The sequence below is a fragment of the Protomyctophum bolini genome (assembly GCF_963924005.1).
Source record: "Protomyctophum bolini genome assembly, chromosome: 13".
Taxonomy (NCBI): domain Eukaryota; kingdom Metazoa; phylum Chordata; class Actinopteri; order Myctophiformes; family Myctophidae; genus Protomyctophum; species Protomyctophum bolini.
Window position 1 is genome coordinate 26,291,313 of NC_137874.1, and position 22,815 is coordinate 26,314,127.

The following is a 22,815-nucleotide window of genomic DNA, read 5'->3' on the forward strand; positions in this document are numbered from 1 at the left end:
GTTAGGGGAAAATTAATAAAAGTCAAGGGGAAGTGACCCACAAGAACATGGGGATGTCACGACCCACTGTTTGGGAAACAGTGCTCTAGTTTAAAGTACGTACGTACGTACACACACACACACACACACACACACACACACACACACACACACAGGTATATATATATTTTTATTACAAACAAATACAGTACAAAAGCACTATATTATTCAAGGAACTTAGAAAAATATGCTTTTTACAGTGGTCATGACAATTGACCTGTTTAAAATGCAACCTTTCACCTACAAAAAAAGCACTTACACACGACATATATTTTCTATATAACTTCCATGTCATGACTCATTTACAGAAGGAATGGAGGTCTAATCCATATTCAACAGAAAACAATGAGAGTGAGCCCATGTCCAATCAAAGGCTTGAAAACAGCCTGAAAAAATCTTGACAAAAGTGACAGCCTCCACCCATCCAAGAATCTAATACGTTTACAGATAAACGGAACTGTTTGACAGTAGCCCTTCCTGGGAGTGAATCTCATTCAGCAGTGAGTTGTCGATTTAGTCCACCTCTCCCGTGTCTGACAGTGCATTTGTTTGTTTGTGTGTGTGTACTATATTCCATGGAGACTAGAGCTGATGATGTCCATGAATGTGGCTTCTACACGGTAGCAGAGTTGGACGTCTGGGTCTGATCCCCCTACTAGCTCCTCTGTTGTTCTCTGTGCTACACTCTGCTTAGAAGAATCTCCCCCTGGAAGCAACACATCCTGCGGCTTCTCTTTCAGATACTGTAGTCCTAAGGACAGAGATGACGCAAGGTTAAAACGACATGACTCTCTGAATCGGCATCCTTTTTAAATACAGCAGGAATGTCAACAAACAGGACATGGTGTACTTGTACTTACTGGTGATGATGGGGTCGATGTCCCTGGCCTTGGATGCTACATCGGAGGCACACACTTGACCCACCTGCACCAGCAGAGCTGCCACGTCGTCGTACAGCGGTGGGAACGCCTGGCAGAAGGCCACCAGGCAGGGCAAGGTGGGCATGAAGAAGGTGAAACGCTTGGCACGGGTCAGTACTAAAAAAAGAACATTACAGTATACTTACATTAATGGAGAATATTATGCAGCACTAACAGGCAGCTACCAGAAGATGGCGACCAAACAAAGGCTGAGAGGGATAACGCAACATATATACTGTATAAATGGGATAATGATGGAAAGATGTATTCATCTGCGACGAGGAAGTCTCAAAAGTAATGAAAATACATTAAAAAAAACATTGGCTGCATGCTAACCTGTCAGCAGGGTGCCCATGACGCTGATCGCCAGCCGGGCCACACTGATGGACTTGGGCAGTGCGTACTGAGTGCACAGATGTGACAGCAGCTGGATGGCAAATATCTGGCAGGACAAAGCAAAACCACAGCAACATGGTCAGGACAATGTTATAGATAAACATTTAACAAAGCATGAACAATGAAAGAACTCAAGTAAACAAAGACCCCATAAAAGCGATATTGGAGCTGTGGTGCAGTGCAGTGATTCTGTTAAATATCAAGGGCAGTTTGATTAGGCGTTAGGCCACGGATGCATATTTGTGGATTTTAATTTATTTACGATCTAATGAGTGAAGTCACGAGAGAGAGAGAGAGAGAGAGAGAGAGAGAGAGAGAGAGAGAGAGAGAGAGAGAGAGAGAGAGAGAGATGGATACTGGGGCTAACCTGTTTCTCCAACTGGGGCTGGGCCAACAGCTCTGGAATGAAGTCCAGACATATATGGATGGAGGGAATGCCAGCCACAGTCAGAGGCAGCAGAGCTTGAGGGTAACCCTGAGGGAGAGAGAGAGACAAACAAACAGACAGAGGAGAGAAAAGAGAAAATAAGAAACTAGAACTTCAACAAAACCACATAAATCAAGTGAGATTAGTGAGTAATAATTAAAATAAACACATTTATGTTTGTATATCACTTTTATTTACAAGAACACCAATAAAGGAAACCGATGAGCAACTAGAAAAAGTGCCCCTTTGGCCTGAGACAATTACAATAAAAGTGGTGGCTTTTAGGGCTACACAGTTAACCAAACTAATAGCCTAAATGTCATGAGCTTGTAGATTGGCTATTTTAGCTATTTGTGGGGTACAACAAAGCATAAAATAGGGCTTAAGTGGTTAAGCAGATTAATCAGTTAATCAATTCAGCTAATTATTTAAAAAAACTATTCGAATACATCGACACCCAGAGTGCACAGACTCCTTATAAAAAAGAAAATGAACACACAAACAAAAAGACGACATGACATTACACATTACAGTACATGGTGTAAAACCCTTGCCGTTACCTGGAAGTGGACCAGCTTGGCAATGTTGGGGTCAGCGATGAACATCTGATGCAGCAGACAGCAGATGAGACACTGCACCTCCCGCAGGTTACTGAGCAGACCTCCCTCCTCCTCCTCAGCACCGCTGCCGACCACCTCCATCTCCTCATCCGCCAGCAGCACCTCGGGCCGTCCTCCTGGTGCTTTACACTTCCCTGGAGGAGCCCTCATGCTCTGCAGAAGGCTCTCTGTGTTCCCGGCCCCAAGCTGCTGCTGCTCCTCACACGTGGGAAGACACACTTCCAACAACAGCTGCACCGCCGCACTGTCCTGAGGTGACAGAGAAAAGAAGGAGATGGACACAGAGAGAGAGAGAGATAGAGAAAGAAAGAGAGAGAGAGAGAGAGAGATATAGAGGAGAGAGAGAGGGAGAGACAGAGAAAGAAAGAGGCAGACCGTGACAAAGACATTAGAGAGAGATTGTGAGTCAGAGATGCAAATATGTTGCGTCCTGCATCCATACACGCAATTAATTGATAAAGGACCCAATCATATGGGGGGATATGATTGCGTCCTTTATCAATTAATTGTGTGTATGGATGCAGGCGTGTATCACCTGGGACGCAATACTGTACTCAGTACTGTATTCCTGTAACAGAATCCATGTAAAAAAGGGAGAATATAACTTCTAAAAAATGGTGGTAAAAAACCAATAAAACCCACGTAGAAATCGTTGTAGAAACACGACTTTATAATGATAACACACAGGCGCTGCCACACAGCCAAGCATCCTTAGACCAGAGTTTTTAGAGAGATTGTGCCGTCATTGAGGGTGCACAAAACAGCGTGGTCACGTGACCCATACGGTGCTCGAGAGTGACAAGCTGGAGTGGCCCATTATCCAACCTGTGCAGCCAGCAGGGCGTTCTTCAGCTCCTCCCTGGTGACCTCAGGCTGACCGTCAGGCTGTCCAGTCAGGCCCAGGTTAGAGATGGTCTGACTCTGCCGGTCGAACTCAGCCGTCTCCTTCAGGTGGCAGTGGAGGTAAGCCTTGGAGGCTAGCAGGTACCCATTCAACATGTGCAGGACAATGTCCATCAATGGAGGACACCTGAGACAGAGAGAGTGGACTGTTCAATATCAATGGAGGACACCTGAGACAGAGAGAGTGGACAATTCAATATCAATGGAGACAGAGAGTGGACTGTTCAATATCAATGGAGGACACCTGAGACAGAGAGAGTGGACTGTTCAATATCAATGGAGACAGAGAGAGTGGACTGTTGTTCAATATCAATGGATGACACCTGAGACAGAGAGAGTGGACTGTTCAATATCAATGGAGACAGAGAGAGTGGACTGTTCAATATCAATGGAGACAGAGAGAGTGGACTGTTCAATATCAATGGAGGACACCTGAGACAGAGAGAGTGGACTGTTCAATATCAATGGAGACAGAGAGAGTGGACTGTTCAATATCAATGGAGACAGAGAGAGTGGACTGTTCAATATCAATGGAGGACACCTGAGACAGAGAGAGTGGACTGTTCAATATCAATGGAGACAGAGAGAGTGGACTGTTCAATATCAATGGAGGACACCTGAGACAGAGAGAGTGGACTGTTCAATATCAATGGAGACAGAGAGAGTGGACTGTTCAATATCAATGGAGACAAGACATGTTGTGAAATAAATGAAGTAGGGCTGCAAAATGTTAATAATCAAAAGTTATGTTTCAGAATAATGTGTAGTAAATGGTGGGAAAAGGCCACAAGGTATCACATTGCAACGCATTGTGAGCTCATAGATCTGCCATGTCTTTCAATTATTTGAAAATGTATGAAAATGTTTTGACATGGAAACGATTATGATGATTATGCCAAACAATTGTGACTTTCTCAATTTATTACTACAATGATGTAATAATGGTGACAGGCCCAACCTATAGACCCTTGGGTCACAGCGCAGTACAATGATGTAATAATGGTGACAGGCCCAACCTATAGACCCTTGGGTCACAGCGCAGTACAATGAGAGGGTCCACCATCAGGTCGTTCTGACTGTACTTCTGCTGTCGGAGGCCTGTAGGCTGCAATGCGTTCACCGTCATCACCCACAACCTGCAACAGACACACTCATGTTGTCAGACGCATCACAATTGGGATGAGTAAAATATATGCCCTCGAGGTTTCAAGTTGAGATACAAGGAACACTTTTGTTCCAACATCGTAATATCCACTGGACATACAAATGTAACTTCCTTTCTGTTTTTAGAATCAATACAAGTTAAGAAGCCATAGCTTTTTAACTTCAGGTTCTACACAGCCTGAATGTCTGAGTCTGTGCCAGATCTGACATGGCTAACCTGCTCCCAGACTGCTCACAATCTCCTCCCGCCGGCCTTCAATAACATCCTGGAGAAGAAGGGGAATCTTCCCCAATGGAGAGTCGGACTCGTTTTATTTCAACCCTTTGTAGTTATCGTTACCCCCAACCCCCTCTGTTTCCCCTCTTTATTTATGGGTCGATAGGATGCATTGGTGTTTCTGTGGGGGTGTTTGGGTCACAGGAGCTCTGGGACCTCTAAAGAATTAAAGAGTAGCTGCTGCTATCCATTCACACAATACTCCTTCATACTGTAGGTCTAGGTTTAACCCCTTTACTGAATCTGTTCACATACACTGTAGGATGGGTAAATGTAAGGCATACATTGAAAATAATGGCCAAAAAAACTAGAAAAACTGACACCATGACTGTAAAGTCATGTAAATATAAGCACAAAATTATGGTAAATATCCATCACATGTCTGTCGATCAATTAACCGATGTGTTTTCGATTAATCACATCTCCCCTAGTGAACGGCAGCACTATCTGACACAGAACCTCTGACCAAGTGCTGTGATTTGAGCATGCTTACCTGCGGGGCATGACAGTGTTGAGGCCCAGCCACAGCTTGTTTAGGGTCTGCAGGATGCGCCGGGGCCGGGGCACCGTGGACTCCAGCAGCAGGCCCATGCTGGCAGTCAGTGGCTCAGCATAGGAGATCAGGTCACTGGGCGACAGTGTCAGGTGGTCCAGGATGCGCATCAGCCTGGGACTGCTGGCTGGCAGCTTCTGGAAGGCTGGGCAAAACACAAAGTTGAATGAATAAGAACCATTTCAAAGAGCTCAATTCCAGTGGACATTCAGGGGTCACTCTGGCCAGGCTGAGCATGGTCGACAAGATTATTCAAGGACAGGTCCCTGAATTTACTCAGGTCAGGGACGCACAAACTAAATATCTCCACTTACCTGTATAAATGCAAAGGTATTGATGGAAAGGGATATTTTACTTACATTGGTGCTACTGAAATGGAACAGCCTGTTTACTCTAATCAAACTACTAATTTGAAGACATTTAAATATATTGGCTGTTTCAATAAGTTAGTATATTTTAACATGTATGGGTTTGTGAATTTTGTGTCACAATGGCATTGTGGAATGTCTTGGAAATCCTGGACTACATTGGGTTATACATGTTGCACACCTACAGAGGGACAGCCAGGTGCGTCAGAGAAATTAACTAGAATAGTAGGAGGTAAAAAACAAACAAAAGGGTAAAACATTTACTGATGCAATGTTTCAGTCACCTTCATCAGGCATCTGATACTTCTTCCATTTGAAATGAAAGGTCAATTTGCGCTACAACCATAGAGGTTCTGCTGTTAACTGCAGGATTAAATCCCCCTCTCGTCTCCTTCAGAGATCTGTGTATTGCTAAACAGACATATTTTACTCATCTCACCGACCACTATGATCGGGCTAAACAGCCATATTTTACTTATGGTATTACTGCCCACTATAATCCAGGAGATGCAGACAATTAGGGTTATGGAAATGCATTCACACATAATTATGCGTGAAACTGATCATCATCAGTGTGTGCAAGGCAATTTTGGCAGGGTCTCTATCAGACATAGACGCTCTAGCAGCACATAATCCTGCAGACACTGGAGGGGCGACACTCATGGATGGTCTGATCTGCATTAGAGACCATTGTGGTGATAAAGGCTAATAATAAAGGGTAGTGGTAGTAGTAGTATGGTACTGTAGTAATGCTAGGATCCCATTATGCCAATGTCCAATAGTCACCCCCTCCCAACTCCCAAGGCTACACTCCCACTGTCATCATTTCTGAACATAAAAAGAAACATTGACAGATGTCAGTGGACATTCCTCTCACCCTGGTGGAGCTGGCTCTCTGTTAGTACAGTTAGTTAGTTCCTCTCACCCTGGTGGAGCTGGCTCTCTGTTAGTACAGTTAGTTAGTTAGTTAGTTCCTCTCACCCTGGTGGAGCTGGCTCTCTGTTAGTACAGTTAGTTAGTTCCTCTCACCCTGGTGGAGCTGGCTCTGGGTGTATCTGCAGGTGTCCTTGTCCAGAATGGTCCTCCTCAGCAGAGGCAGGGTGCCCGTCACCTCCTCCTCACACATCCAGTCCTCCACCAGACACAGGTGGGGGTAGTTGGTGGCCAGCAGGCGAAGCAGGGCAGCGTGGAGAACTGGAACAGCAAACATATCGTTGTGTGACTGACTGTGCGTACTGTATGTGTGACTTCTAGTGGTGCCCCAGCCCACACCCTCCTGGCATGTGGAGCGGAGGAGAGCAAAGGAGTTCAGAGAAGTCAATGAATCTTGTGGCCAAAATTCTACAAACATCACACATAAGTCATTGATTGTGACTCATACTGTAGGTTAGCGAAGAGCGACATCTAGTGTAAAAACTAAAAACACACGTGATTGGCGGTGTGGACCTTGAAAAAAAAACACATCAAAACACGTGGTTGGCAGGGAATGTTAATGGGAAATTTTAGAGTGGCTACATCAACCCCCGGGAAGATGTGCAACTAAAAGATGAATTTATTTTGGCCAACCGTGTTCCCCAAAAGAATACAATGAATGCGAGTACAGGTTTTGGCATGGTGATCTAATAGATAGTGCGCACGTCGCACATACACAGACACTACGGAACTACAGCTGTGTTTACTTGTGTAGAGAATAGATGGTGTGCGTCTCACCTCCCAGCTCCTGCTGTAGTCCATGGGCGCGGGTGACCAGGTACTTAATGGGAATCTGATCCATGAGAGCAGCAGAGTAGGACTTTGGCTTCTTCTGCATCAAGGCTACAAAACAAATCAAAACCAAGAACGAGACATCATAAAGGCTGTGTTGACAGGGAGAAATGAGAGGATAGAAAACTATAGAAATGTGTTATATGCCATGTTAAACATGCTGCTGCCCGTGTTGGACAGAACACCCTTGAAAATGTTATTTTTCAAGGGTTTCAATATGGCTTTTTCCTATCCTAGTTAAATTATAGTTAATTGGAAATGTTTCATCTCAACAAGGCTTTTTCCTGGTTAAATGAAAGTAAAATAAACATGAACAGAGAAGGGGGAGAAGTGTGTTTCTATTTTGGCTGTAGTAACAGTAGTATGTTGCCAACGCATGGAGGAGGGGAGGTCAGGTTCATTACCAACGCTGATGGGCATCATTACTCCTATCTTGAAGGCTGCAGGAGCAGTTGGGTAAACAATTAAAAGAGACGGGCATAAATCTGGACTAAGGACTAATGAAGGGCGGGGCGAAGGAGAGATTCTAACAGGAAGCTAATTCCTATGTGTTTTACACAATGGCAAATAAAGGAATCTGATCTGATCTGAGAAAAAACACTTACCAAGCTAGCTGCTCCATCTAACCTAACCTGCAGCTGTCCTGATTAGCTTAGCTCTTACAAGTCGTACGAGAAATGCATGAATCACTCCACAGCCACAGAGTGCATTTCCTAGTACTTAACAAGAAAACAAATGTCGCCCTTCCTTCCTCTGACACAATGCCTCTTTTGGCAGAGGAGGAGAAGAAGACAATGGAAGAGAGAGAGAGAGAGGACTGATGCTGTATTTACCCAGTTGCTTGGTGCTGGCCAGGAGGTTCTCCTCATAGGTGAGGATGTAGTAGAGGATGAGGAGCTGGCTGGTGATGCTGTAACCCTGGCGTCCTCCTCGACCGCCCTCGCCCTGGTAATCACAGAGAGAGGGTGTGGGTCAAACACATGGGGTCAGGTGTTTCACATCAGCAATCACTAGGTTAGGTAAAATAATAATAATAATAATAATAATCTGTTAAAGATTATCTGCTGAAAGCTTTCAGTGTGCAGTTACGCTGTACACAGTATGAAAACACTGTGTGCGCGCAACATTCTTTAATGAAAAAACTACTTTCTGGCCCATACATCCAAACAGTAAAGTCTTATCTGATTGCATTAAACAACATTAAACTTTGCCACTCAATTTTCCCCTCACTTTGTGCATACCCTCTATAGAGCGTCGCAGTCCCGCCCCCTACCAGGGCCCAGGAAATGATTCTCCGTTCATTTTCCTCATAGACATTTCAAAAAGTATTTATTTAAAGACGTTTACGCAGTGGACAAAGCCACCTCTTGAAATATCTATGGGAAAAATGCGTCATGAAAGGGGGAGGGACCGCGACGCTCTATAGCTTCATGAAACAAGCACCTAATTTGGTGGATGTCAAATACTGTAATAAGTAGCAACCAGTGCGGTTATCAGATGCAACCAACATGCAAAATAACACAATACTAACACATTTTCTGTTAGTGCAGTTAGTGTGTGTGCTGTATTCTAGACCTGAGTCAACAACTCACCCCAGCAGCAGAGCTCTGGAAGACATTAAGTATCTCTTGCTCTGTGATGGGCTGATTGGTGGCTTCAGGGTTGGCCTTTGAGGCCGGGGTGAGGATGGAGTTGATGTAGGCGTCGATGAGGGGCAGCAGCTGGGTGTGGAGAGGGGTGGTGGTTTCACATAGCTGATGGTAGATCCAGTCCTAGAACAGACAACACATGCATGAAATTAATTTGTGGCAAACAGGTAAAAATGAAGGCTGAAGAACACCGGGCACAGCGACCTTGAGACTGACATCAAGCAGTGTGAACTGACATGGAAACAGCTGGGACACAAGGCCCAGGATAGAGGACCCTATCCATAAGTGAAGTAAGTAAACAGGTAACGCGCTACAGTACCTAGCTGGTGGTGACCATGTTTTGTAGCACAGAATATAGTTGACCGCCTAACCTTTTCCCAATATATACAAGCGCTCCTTACAAGGTTGAGTTGTAGCTGCAAAGTAAGTTGAGTGAACAAAATAATCTGCACACCTGTAAAAAGCAGGTTCCTGTGAAAGCGCCCTGGAATTTACAACTTGCACTTCCAGCCCCCATGTAAGAACCAGGCTGCTGACAAGTATAAGCAGTAAATATTTACTTCACTGGAAAATAAGTAAAATATGTAGTCGTTTGTGGGTTTTGTTTTATTAACATTTTATTAGTGATTTTCAAAAAAATATTAAATAACTTCAGCAGGTATGTGTCATAATGCTCTCAATCCATGGATTAAACAATTCTCAAACCCAATACATCACAAAACCACTATTGTGGCCATACCTCAATTAATGCAATGTGGCTTCTCCTCTCTATAAACTAGTACAGAAATAATAATAATTAATAATATGCTCTGGAGCAGTTAATCTGTATTCATGAAGACATGCAGCTACACTGCGCTTAATTGTCTCCACCAGGCCGAAGGCATGGGGAGAGAGTATGTTTTGCATGTGTGGACAGCTAATCTCCGGCACCGTTGGGTTTATCGCAGCCATACTCTGCACACACACTCCCTGAATGCCACAGCTGAACCTCTGCCCCAAGGTTTTCTCATTGGCCTCTTATAGCGCCACCAGGAGGCTGCTTTGTGCAAAACAATTTATTGGACAGTACACCTACAGATTTTGTCCAAACATCACACAAACGGGTCTTTCAGATTTTTCAGACTCCATCCTGATTGGCTAAGTTCTCAGGAGTGCACGGCTTCAAACAAAATGCCGCAAATCATGAACACATCGTGTGATTTCCGTGAAATTGTGCACGCACATTCCCACTAGGCCGAGTGGTGGCGCTATAACTGGCCAATTAGTGTTTGTACCTCTAACTGCACTGATCTGTGTAAAACTTTGTATGCACACTCCCTAGAGACCAAAGAAAACCTTTGCCTGGAATTTTTCACATCTGCTCTTTATAGTGCCACCAGGAGGCCGACATAATATAAAACACATTGTCATATTACTTTCAGATTATATTATTATTTGTTCCCATTTGCACAGTAGTAAGAGTACTGACATTTTTTGGCATCTTTGGTCTCGGGGGGAGGGGTGGGTGGGTTTGTTTGTTTTTGTGTTTTTTGTTTCTTGTTTTCTTTAGTCATTCATGATGTTAACGTATCTTATTGTGATTTTTTGTCTTTAATAAAAAAACATTTGATAACAAAAAAAAAGATTATATTATTATTATCAGATTTTATCCAAATTATTATAATTTCTTTATATAATTTTTATCCCACGATTTTGCAACCCAGTTTTTTCACCCAGTGCCAATTATCTAATGTAATCCTGGGCGCTACACTTCCTCTGCCAACCTGGGGTGGCAGCGGACTGACCTCATGCCTCCTTCTATGCATGAGGAAAAGCTGCTTCTTTTCATCTGACAGGGGGGAATTTCCCTGGCCGGACATAGCACGTGGAAGGAACACGTTATTCCGACCAGTTCCTTTCCCCTCCATCAGGCGCCCCGGGTGGCTTTTAGAGACCAGGATTACTGCATGTTTTTGTGAGGGTACCTACCCTAGCGGACACGGGGATAACATGCAAACTGGGCACTGATGACGCAGAGGAGGGAACACGCCCCCAGCGGGAATCGAACCCAGGACCTTCTAGCTGTAAGGCGACAGCACTACCGACTGTGCCACCGTGCCCCTTGATTTTATCAAAATTTCACGTAAATCTGTACACATACTCTCCAGAGTCATGTGATCAAGACGGGTTTGTTTAATTTCTCATAATCCATCCTGATTGGCTACGACTGGCTTCTAAAGTTTTTAGGAGTAGCCCGCTTTGTACCCGTTTTGTACAAATCGCCACAACTCCTCAACGCAGCGTCCAATTGCGGTAAAACTGTGCATGCATATTCCCACTAGGCTGAGGAAGACATCATAGTGGCGCTACAACAGGCCAAGTCGTGACACACACACACACACACACACACACACACACACACACACACACACACACACACACACACACACACACACACACACACACACACACACACACACACAAAAACACAAAAACATGTTTATATTACTCCTAAACATTTTGCCAAACATCACACACACTCCTATCCTCCTGGTGGAGACCTGTGCCCATTAAGGCACTTTTTCTAGTTTCACTTGAAATAAACTGAATCGCCAACATTCCCTATACTGGAGCTGGGCTTGCAGCAACATATGGAGCAGATGCAGCCATGTATACATTAGGACAGCTGTGTTTAAAGACAGTGAAGCAGTCAGCAGCCGTTCAGGTGTAGAGTAGACCATCCCTACCTTGATGGAGACCTTGTGCTTAGTGAAAGCCCGACTTCGCAGCAGCTGGTAGATGCAGTGAATGGGCAGGAAACCTGTGATGTTGGCACTCAGGTTGTTTGTTACTGCAACCCTCACAGCATGGGCAGTAACAACCTAAAAATAAAGGACAACACCAAGAAAAACAAACAAGAATGATTTATGAAAGTAACTATGATAAGTATCAAATATAAAGTAAAAACAGGGAATGTACCTGATCGACTCTTTTTTACCCATTTACACAAAATCAATTTGCAAAGCAAATAGCTTGATTTTCACATAAGTTTAGCCTATATTCACATCGTATCAGAATATGGATGTTAGGGTCAATGTGGTTAAGGGATATATCGTGAGGCAATGTCATTCCTGTGGGTGGTTATGCGGCATATGTACCTGCTCAGTAAAGATTTCCTGTGTGAAGATGGTCTTCATCTTGCTCAGAGAGCTAGGCTTTATGGCAATCTGAAGAAAGGAAATAAAAAAACACAAGAAGATCAACACACTCAGTGAATGAAAAACATCCTGCAGGAAATGGCATGGGCATTTAGTAATTCCCTCCCCTCACATTTCAGAAGATAAATTCTACATGGCAGGCATAGAGGGTGAATTGATAAGACCGCCCTGGGGGTTGGGTGTTCATATCTTAGCAGGGAAATACACACTGCAACAGGGGGAAAACCTACTTCGCTGACAGGGTGGACAACAGCTGCAGACTCTAGCAATACAAACAGCAGAACTGGCTGCAGGGTGCAGAGTGGTGTTTGCTAGGTAAGGCATTGGCTGGTGGGTGTTTTTCTATGGTCTATTCTGTATAATTTCCTCCACTGCAGAGAAGGAACAGGGCCGGTGGGCCAGTCAGACAGACACTATGTATGGATCACCCCCACCTTACCTTCATCCCCAAAGTGGAGCACACCAACTCGATGATGGAGGTGAGCTGGTTGCTATGGAAATACATGGCAACCAGTAATAGCATCTCTCCAAAAGAGGCAGATACGCCCGCAGCACTAGGAGAAGGGAGACGAGCACACACAAGAGACTTAAACTTTAATTCTGCATTCATTGAGGAGAGCGCTACAAGCTGAATATGCCTACTGTATTAACTTATGTAAATGTGGGTTGCAGCCGTCACGAATCGATGCAAGGAAGCTGGGGGAGAGAATAGCATTTCTGCGATATATGGTGCAACCTTTTGCATTTGTGGCACCCTCTAAGTTTAAGTTTGTGCAGACGTGAAAGTGCTTTGGAGGTACACTCTATACAGGCCGCTCAACATGCAATAACAATCTGGAGTTGATTGAATGTCCGTTGTCCGTTCATTCATGATAATATGGCACTTTTGTAAGAAATAGGGCCCTACTTTAATTAGAAAACCATAAATATGGTTATATGTTAAAACGTGTGTGGGTGAATGGTTGTCCTATAGGCCACAGAAGTACATCTAATAATTGTTTTCTTTAATATTTATAACTTGAATTTCATAATGGAAGTCAACGTGACTGTGATCAGGCTGAAACGTTTTAGAGTTGATTACATATGACGTTTAGAGTCATGTCATGAATATGTCATAGACAATAGATGTCTGACATCAATCGCTGGCTACATGACGTCCACAATGGAGACACACTGTTCTAGATCTAGAGGATCTAGAGATCCACATTATTCAACGTTGTTCATGATCTCATGTTTAGCTATCGGTTGTCTTCTTGTCCTTTGTCGGTAATATAATATAATATAATATAATGTAAGCTAATTAAAAGAAAAAACTGTGGAATAAAAACAAAAAAAAATGTATGCCCATACAATGACAGTGGCTATTGGTACGACAGTGAGCATCGCAGCTGAAGTGAGCATCGCAGCTGTGCCATATAATGGTCTGATCAGGTGCGGACTGCAGAGTTATTTTTTGTCCAGGTGTCAAGGTCAAGTTTATCAGGTGTTTCATCATACTGGTTTAAGCACAGGTAGAGAGCCTATTTCAACCAGTCAGATTGCTTGGTCGGAACTACCTGTTGTATAATATTTCATTTTATACTGTCACATGACAAAAACGAATAATAAATCATTAAAGACTAATAGAATTTGAAGACTTTCCGAGCAGTCACACAACTGTCTGATTAGATTCTACTCACCTCTCAAAGTACTCCTCTTCTTTAATCATCCAGCTGAGCCATATCACCATTAGCTGCTCCTGCTCTGGGGTGCTGGACACGCGTGCGCGCACACATGCACACGCACACACACACACACACACACACACACACACACACACAGACAGACAGACAGACAGACAGACAGACAGACAGACAGACAGAGAGAGAAAACACCATTCATGAACAAGATAGTCCAGGATATGGACTGAATCGTAAAAGGCTGCAGTGTTTTGGCAGGAAGCCTGCGTTGGCCGGGAATCAAACCACAAGACTACCGGTTATTCAAGTGGGGCAGTGAGACCAGACCCACCATGAAATGGCATTTCACGAGGATAACAGCTTTTCCATGTGTGTAGGGCAGGCTGAAGTGTGGCTGAGCTTCACTTACCTGACCAGTGTAGGGAACGCCAGCAGCTTACAGAAGGAGAGGGACACAAAACGCACACCAGCAGGGGTGGCCGGTGGGCGGCTGGTCATCAGCTGAAGGAGCTGCTCTGCCTCCTCGTCTGTGGGCCTGAGGGCAACCAGGGAGACATTTAGAGTGAGCCATTTAACTTAAGAGAGCTCTTTCACTTAAGTGAGCTCGTAAGAGAGCTTCAAGTTAACACTAATTATGCTAAGGATGCGTAGACGGGATCCGCACGTAATTCCGACGGAGCATTAGTCCGACATGCGGGAAGTGGGAACCGCTCGAACATGCGCTGCTCCCATGCTTGCGGTTATGGTTTGAGGTAGGTTGTCGTTTGTCAGACCAATGACTTCTGAACTAATTACTGCACCCTGCATAGACAAGTCTTTTCTAATCAAACCGTGGGGGGCTTGGACCTCAGAGTATATATTAATAGAGACGGCACCCGGAAGAAACCCTGAGGCGAAATGGACATAGTGGCCGAATTTGTCATTGCAGCTCTTGCCAGCGCTGGTCCATTGACTATCATTTAGGAGTGTAACGATATAGTAACTGCATTGAAAAATTGATTTTAATTTCAACAATCGAAGTATATCGAAATGAAAACGGCAATGTTCTGTCTTCATTTCTGACTTAACCTAGCATCTCATTTGGAATATAAGCTCTTCTAGGTGGTAACGGAAGATTATCCTCCCGGTTTCGGGGGTAATGGCTTTTCAGAGTAAAATCTGCCTCATCTGCTTGGCACTCTAGCTCCTTTATTATGAAAAATTCCCCGGCAAAAAAAAAGTGAAGTGATCTTGTAAATAAACATTAAACACCTTCGAACAGGATTGGAGATGTAGAATATAGAAACACATGATGCACATTGTGTGCGAGCGTGTGTGTGTGTGTGTGTGTGGGGGGGGGGGCACACATAGCTACCAAGAAGTGACAAGCACCTGTCCAACTGCCTTCATACGAGAAAGGTGTGGCCATGTCCTGGCCTATAGGTGCAAGGCGTCTATGTGGCTGCTGCTATTCTTGCAAATGAATGGACCAATCAGCACCAAAGTCCTGACTATTGTTTACATACTGTTTGTGTGTGTGTGTGTGTGTGTGTGTGTGTGTGTGTGTGTGTGTGTGTGTGTGTGCGTGTGTGTGTGGAGACATGGGCATGTCTTTGCCATGCACAGCTCTGATAATACTAATTACTGCCACAGCAAAATATTAGTTTTATAAATGGTGTTTACATTTATGAAGACTAGAGTGAACAGGCTAGAGTGAACATGGGGAAGGTACTAACTGGATTAACATGAAGATACAGTACAAAAGTCAGGAAAATACTGTATTTTCACAAGTTATACACAGTAACGAGCTGTGTCTGTCAACACACAACATCTAAAAACAGACAGAACCTGCTAGGTGTAATTACAGACTTGGAGGTTTTAGAGACAGTATACCTGAGACCAGCAATGCCCATGAGGGCACAGTAAAGGCGGAGCAGGGCGCTGGCCTTGACCACATGCTCCTCTCTGAGTCCAGAGGAGCCTGAGCTGCTATCCTCCATGTTGCTGTCGTTGGGCACTCGGGAGCTGCACGAGCGTGGCAGGATAGCCACCAGCTCCAGCAACAGCTGTCTGCGCATCTGCCAAAGCACCGAGCTGCTCTCCCTCTTACGCTAGCAGCAAAGACACAAAGAAGTCAACTGGTGCGTGCGTGCGTGTTACTTGCGCAAGCAGAGTGCGCAAGTAATAGTTTTCGTCCAGTGCTTCGATGCGTATGACGCTGTTTGATGTGTATGCGCCGTGCCAGAGTATGACGTAATGACTACTTGTGCTTGATATGGCAGCGGTGTCAGATTATATACATGTATATATACATGTATAATCCTCTCGACACTAAAACATATCGTCATTACGCCCCCATCGAAAACCAATTACACCCTTGCATTGGGTCCTTTAATGGCCAGTCTCTCACCTGCTGCCCGTTACGGATGAACATGCTGAACCAGGTACGGACTTTGGTGTTGGTGCCCAGCAGGAGACCACTGACGTAGGCGACCAGGGGGCTGACGGCCTCATCTGCAGTGTCTGGCTTGTAGTCCAGAGTAAGGGCTACACCCAGTCCTGGTAGGTGGCACTCCTCCACCTGCAGACACGGTAAAACAGTCACCCATTACTAGTGCCTAACCTCATAAATACACTGGGATTAGGTTAGGTTACATAATAGTCTTCATCTCTAGCAGCTGTCATAAGAAAGATATTGATCCGTTTGTGTATTGTCCAACCTGCAAACAGGGGGAAAAACAGTGGGTTGCAGTATTTTCTAACAGAATGGGTTTACAGCTGTATGCTGGTAATATAGTTAGAACTGACCACCATAGCTCGGATGTTGAGGGCCTGTGATGGGTTCATCTGACACAGTTGCCTGAGGGCCTCGGTTCTGCGACGGCCCCCAATGCTCTCCTCATCTTGACGTTCCCCATTCTTGATCAGACCCCTGCAGACTGCAGACACAGTAGTACACACATGCATTGTTTAAATCGGTTAGATCAGTTACATTGGATTTAGTTATAAAAAGAAGATGCTTATCAATTTGAGGGAAAAAGCTCATTGTCATAGAAACAGCCAAAAGCAATTTCAGAATGAAATATTTTACACCAAAGATATAACTTGAAACGCCTAACTCTATCAGAGGGTAACTAAAAGCAACTGTACAAATCCGTCTATTCTCTTTGCCTGTTGAGAATGTATTTACCCTCTGGTGTTTGTTAAGCTATAAATTGTGGAATATGGACATGAATTTCTCAAGCATGGCATAACCAGATGGAGAGCAATGGACATCAAAGACAGCAAGTGTCCAAAGTAAACAAGCAAATATTTTATTGATAAATGCAGCTTTCATTCCTAAATTAGCATAAATTTAGATTTTATGGAAAGTGGTTACACAAATTGACATTGCAACAATATGTGATCCCAGTACTTAGTATACCGGTAACTGAATTCTTTATCTTGTATGGTCATGATTGCTTTTATATTGTAAGCCATAGCTCTGGGTTTCCTTGCTTGCTTTTTGGCATGGTTCTGGAACAGCTATAAATACACTAAAGTGTAGAATCCTGACTCATTTATTTGCCCGTAAATAAGATTTAACAGCCATCAGAAGACAGCACTTCCAAAGCCACGTCTCACTTTGCCTGTACTTCACCAAGGTTGACAGTTTAAAAGGCAAAATGTTTATAGCTGGGCTGAGACTGTGACATGATGACACTGAAATGATATTAGCTTCCATCTCCACCACTCCTGGATCATTTCACATGAAATGAGCTTATAGTTACCCGCTCATGATCAATATGATGGTACTTGATGCTTGTAGAGGAGAGACAATTTCAGCGCTTCACCCTCAAAATTGATTCATTTCCTTTTCAATTTAATAAAATGTGTGTGCGTTTCCATTAACAAAGCTAAAAAGGATTCCATGATGTTGACTGCTATGTTACTCATGCAAATAAGCTATTGACTCAACACTGACCCTCCGTGTGATAAAAATGCACTGGAGGGAGTGGGACATTCCATTTCCTGCTAATGTGTCTCTGCAAGCACACAGAACACTCTGTGGGCCAGAGCGAGACCATAATGTTCATCATCAATCAAAAGGAGAATTAGAATGGCAACAACTAAATGGACTACAAAAACATGTAATGACAAGTCAATTGTCTGCATAAAATTACAGCTTTCAAAGACAGACTCCTGCTGTAGCCTATGTTAAGTGAAGGGTCCATTCCTGATGTGGTGGATCAGCTTACAAAGTATATGAAGCACTGTACTAACTGTAATAACCAGGTGATGTGGCTCATGACGTTAACAGAAGAATTACCTTCATTGAAGCTGTCTGGGACGTTGGCAACCAGCAAACATAGAAACCAGTCCCCATTACGAACATGAAGCAACGCCTCTGCCACATCCACGATGGGCAGCAAGGAGGGCAGCTCTACAGAAAAGAGAGAATTGAAAAACAATCTAATGCTCATATCGGGACATCCTTAAGTTGTTATAAAGAAATATGTAAAAGATGCCAACAACTGCATTCAGAGCTGATGCTCAGTCTCAGATTTATTGTTGTACTGAAAGAACTAATTAATTACTTGAATAATCACGTAATAATTATCTGAATAACGTATGCACTTCTGTGTGTACCTGCTTGTAGAATACAAAGTACATCTGCCACCTCTTCCAAGTAAACAGGGCTTTCAAAGAGTTCAGATGACTTTAGGAAAAACTCTCCATTTGAATCTGCCACCTGAGAGTGAAAAGCAAAAAAGGCTTTTAAAATTAAACTATATGGGATAAGTTCAATATTCTCAACACAATCTCATTAAAAAAAACGTACAATGGATTCATACCAATGTCTTTTAGATACATAAAATAGTAATGTATGTCGCCATAATGTACATAGTTAATAAATGTAGTAAATGTAGTACTATCTGTACCCCTCCAGGGCGAAATAATTATGTATCCCAATTATACACGTAAATCCCCAGAAGAAAGTAAATACCACTTCCAGGAGCCCCTGTGGTTTGCGCATCAAACGACCCAAATAACCACAGTATACCCGCTAATCAACTTACAAATTACATATACATATAATGAAGATAGGAAACGGGTAAAGTTCTGGCAGTCCATGTTGTCACACTATCAAATGTCACTAAGGAGTTCCCAACTACGCCCAAATATGGAGTGTGTTGTCTAACCTAAATGTGTCGGAACAGGACTGACAGATAAAGATCTCCATATGGGCAAATTGGTCAGATTGTCAGTGCAACGTTTGTGAGAGAGGGCTGCATAGCGGCAAGAAGTTAAGAACTCTAGACGTGGGGGCTACATAGCGGCATACTACAGTGTCCTTAAAAGCCATTAGTAGTATCCATTGTACATTTCCTAAGAAGAAAGAGCTCATAATCTGGGAGGCAAAGCCAATCAAGGAGCAATCTCACCTTATTCATGATAGCCAACAGTTCACTGAGGGTCAGGCGGAGTCGCCTGAGGGGATCACTGTGTTCAAACTCCAAGGTCAGGCCATGTTGGAGTTGAGAAACTAAGATGCTCTCTCCATTAGAGCCTCCTGCTTTGTGTCTACAGGGTACCAAAAACATTAATAGCATAAAATATAGCTTAAATATATAGCCTGTGTGTACAACACGAATGGGCAAGTACTTCATCTCACAAACACCAAGTTTACCTGAGTTGCTGCTCCTTCCGTGCATCCTGCTCCAGAGCATGGAAGTCAACTGACAACAATGCAACAATAGAGTTGACAGCCTCCACTCCAGACAGCAAGCGGAGGATTTGCTTCTTGTCCTCAGCCCAGCTCTGGCTCTGGTCAGCTGGGGCACAGAGAGCCATCCTCACTAGGCATGGCAGAAGCAGCCTCAGCTCTGGGCCACTTAAAGCAGCAAGCCGCACTACATCCACTTTCTGCATGGCTTCAAAAGCATAGGGGCTGACAAACTGCAGCCCTGCACTGTCCGTCATCTCTGCAAGTACTGGGTGAAACCTGGAGGAAACAAAGACAATGAAAGAATCTACTGGTGACCATCTCGTACTAGCAGTTAGGCATCATAAATTATAATCTGTTTTGTGGGACTTGGGTAACATAACATGCCTGCATGAAATTAAAGGTTTCACACAACAAACAATAATTGAACCCAAAGCCTTTAATGACATACATTTGATCATGATTTAAGCTAAATCAGATATTGATGGATGTGTTTGTCTTGGGCTGATGTGTTTCAAACTACAGTATTATAGGATTAATGTATCTCAAATTTAAATTGGCTAAGGTTGACCAGAATACTAACTTTCTACATTATCTTATCGCAGAGCTGAAGTTATATCAACAACCAGCAGCTAAGCTAACGAACTAACGTTAGCTGGCTGGCTAAAGTTCACTGTCACTTCAATTAAATTGCAATATGTACTTGCTTTGCCGAACGGTTCATTTAAGCAAACCTCGAAAACTCGAGTTGTATCATGCTAGCAAAGAAACACCGCAAACATACTGCCTAAAAAGTAAACACATGACAGTACAGTAGCTATCTAAAGCCAGCTAACATTCCATTCATTGGTATCACAGCAAGCTATAGGCTAAGGCAAGCTAGGCTAACAACTGAGAGTTCAGTATTTCTTGTCTTCACGTGCACGGAAACAAACAAACAAATAATCGCCTTACCCTATACGTATGATTATGATTTGTGTCTTTTTAATATAAATGTACTATTTGAGACCTCAGACTGCGAATGCGTTTCCTAACGTTACAAAGGAGTGCTGTCAACAAACACACTGGCTGTGGCTGTGTGCTGGCTGCATGATCCGGCCTCATACACACGTACCAAACGCATGTTCTGTGTTCTGTCTGTGTTTGATGGCCGCCTCAATGCTTTTCCAATGGGACTGGTTTGACCAAACATTTGTGTTTGATGGGGGTAGGGTAATACATCTCAAAATGAAATGGGTTAATAATATATATGAGAGAGAGAGAGATCTCTGTGCAATATATTTTCAATGCAGTATTGGACAGGCAGTGATCACATCATAAGACCATATTGTTTTGATTCAAAGCTGTGACATCAAAGGTAGATGGTCAAAAACAATAGATAATATAACATTTGAATCATAAAGGTTTATACTAAGCAACATTTCTTTTTACAGTCTATGCATGGGACCCAGAGCCTTTGGGACCTATGGGGGCTTCCAGTAGTCCAGTAGTTTTCAACCAGTGGTCTGGGGACTACCAGTGGTCCTTGAGGGGGATTCAGGTGGTCCCCAGCTAAATGATGGAGAGTTTGTGACCAAATGGACCCTTCTAGATCTTTAACTCTTGTGAGTGTAAATTGAAACCAAATGGACCTGTACGTGTCCATTTGGTTTAATTTTACACTCTCAAGAGTTACATTATTGTTAAATATCTGCATTACTTAACTTACAAGAAGTCTACATACACAATTAGATAGGCTACTGTAGAATACATACTGTAGAATAATTGTTATTTTGATCAATGTTGCCTGTTATCTCTTCTATCATACCAACACAATACAGCGTGGAATTGTATCCAACCTATCCAACAAAACCTTTTTGGGTCTGAGGTAAATATCATCAAATGGTGGTCCTATTGGCTCAAATGCTGAATAAATAACGACCCTTGATACAAAAAGGGTTGAAAACTATAGTGTATTTCAAGTTGATGCTTTGGCAGAAATCAGAGTCGTGAGATTCAGCAAATTGTATTAAAGCGAAGATGTTTAATTGATAAAACCCACTGCAGTACTATAGACCAGGGATACTCAAATAGATTTACCTGTGGGCCACATTACAAAAATGGCAAGGGGCCAGGGGCCAGTAGATAAAATTACGACATTAATGATACTTGATAACTTCTCTCTTTCAATTGCTTTATTTTCGCAAAATGTATCAAAGTACAATGTGCATGCACACAATATGTAAATAAATAAATGTGTTACATTTTCTTGCATAAACACAAAGAGCTGTTTCCATAACTGCACAAATTATTGCACATAACATGAGTAGCTGTTATAATAACATAATAACATAACATGAGTAGCTCTTTGCCTGCCTGCCTGCCTGCCTGTCTGTCTGTCTGTCTGTCTGTCTGTCTGTCTGTCTGTCTGTCTGTCTGTCCATGAGTAGTTATTTGTCTGTCTGTCAATGAGTAGCTGTCTTACTGTCTGCCTGTCTATGAGTAGCTGTCTGCCTGCCTGTCTATGAGTAGCTGTCTGTCTGCCTGCCTGTCCAATTGTCCATGAGTAGCTGTCTGTCTGCCTGTCTGAGTAGCTGTCTGCCTGCCTGCCTAATTGTCCATGAGTAGCTGTCTGTCTGCCTGTCTATGAGTATCTGTCTGCCTGCCTGCCTAATTGTCCATGAGTAGCTGTCTGTCTGCCTGTCTATGAGTAGCTGTCTGCCTTCCTGCCTGTCCAATTGTCCATGAGTAGCTGTCTGTCTGTCTATGAGTAGCTGTCTGCCTTCCTGCCTGTCCAATTGTCCATGAGTAGCTGTCTGCCTGCCTGTCCACTAAAATACAATAAACACAATTTGCCTGAAAATAGATTACCCAGCTATGACCTTTTTCATGAAAAAAAATGAGTAGTGATATGGCTGACTGAGTAAAATAAAACAATCTACCTGAAAATAGATAGCTATAAGTGAAGAGCAATTTCCGCAATTACCATTTCCGCAATTTCCGCAATTTCCATTTCCGCAATTTCCTCAATGTCCATTTCCGCAATTTCCATTTCCACCATTTCCGCAATTACCATTTCCGCAATTTCCATTTCCGCAATTTCCATTTCCACCATTTCCGCAATTACCATTTCCGCAATTTCCATTTCCGCATTTCCGCAATTTCCATTTTTGGCGAATGCAATGTAGTCTATA

The 22,815-nt window shown here is 43.3% G+C and overlaps 1 protein-coding gene across 1 annotated transcript; it reads right to left on the bottom strand.

Moving 5' to 3' along the window:
- Window positions 1–200: 200 nt before the first annotated feature.
- On the bottom strand, window positions 201–20,741 carry ints2 (integrator complex subunit 2). The gene is made up of 25 exons (XM_080779647.1): window positions 20,597–20,741; window positions 19,607–19,921; window positions 19,362–19,500; window positions 18,565–18,667; window positions 18,245–18,358; window positions 16,744–16,874; window positions 16,346–16,516; window positions 15,829–16,046; window positions 14,366–14,491; window positions 13,957–14,028; window positions 12,717–12,831; window positions 12,218–12,286; window positions 11,807–11,941; window positions 9,024–9,203; window positions 8,265–8,376; window positions 7,378–7,482; window positions 6,697–6,861; window positions 5,240–5,444; window positions 4,322–4,441; window positions 3,228–3,432; window positions 2,343–2,651; window positions 1,723–1,830; window positions 1,296–1,401; window positions 900–1,076; window positions 201–790 (listed from the first exon to the last, which is right to left on the bottom strand). Exons 2-25 carry the CDS (start codon window positions 19,897–19,899, stop codon window positions 606–608), a joined length of 3,663 nt encoding a protein of 1,220 aa, XP_080635773.1. The 5' UTR covers window positions 19,900–19,921; window positions 20,597–20,741; the 3' UTR covers window positions 201–605.
- Between the last annotated feature and the right edge of the window lie 2,074 nt (window positions 20,742–22,815).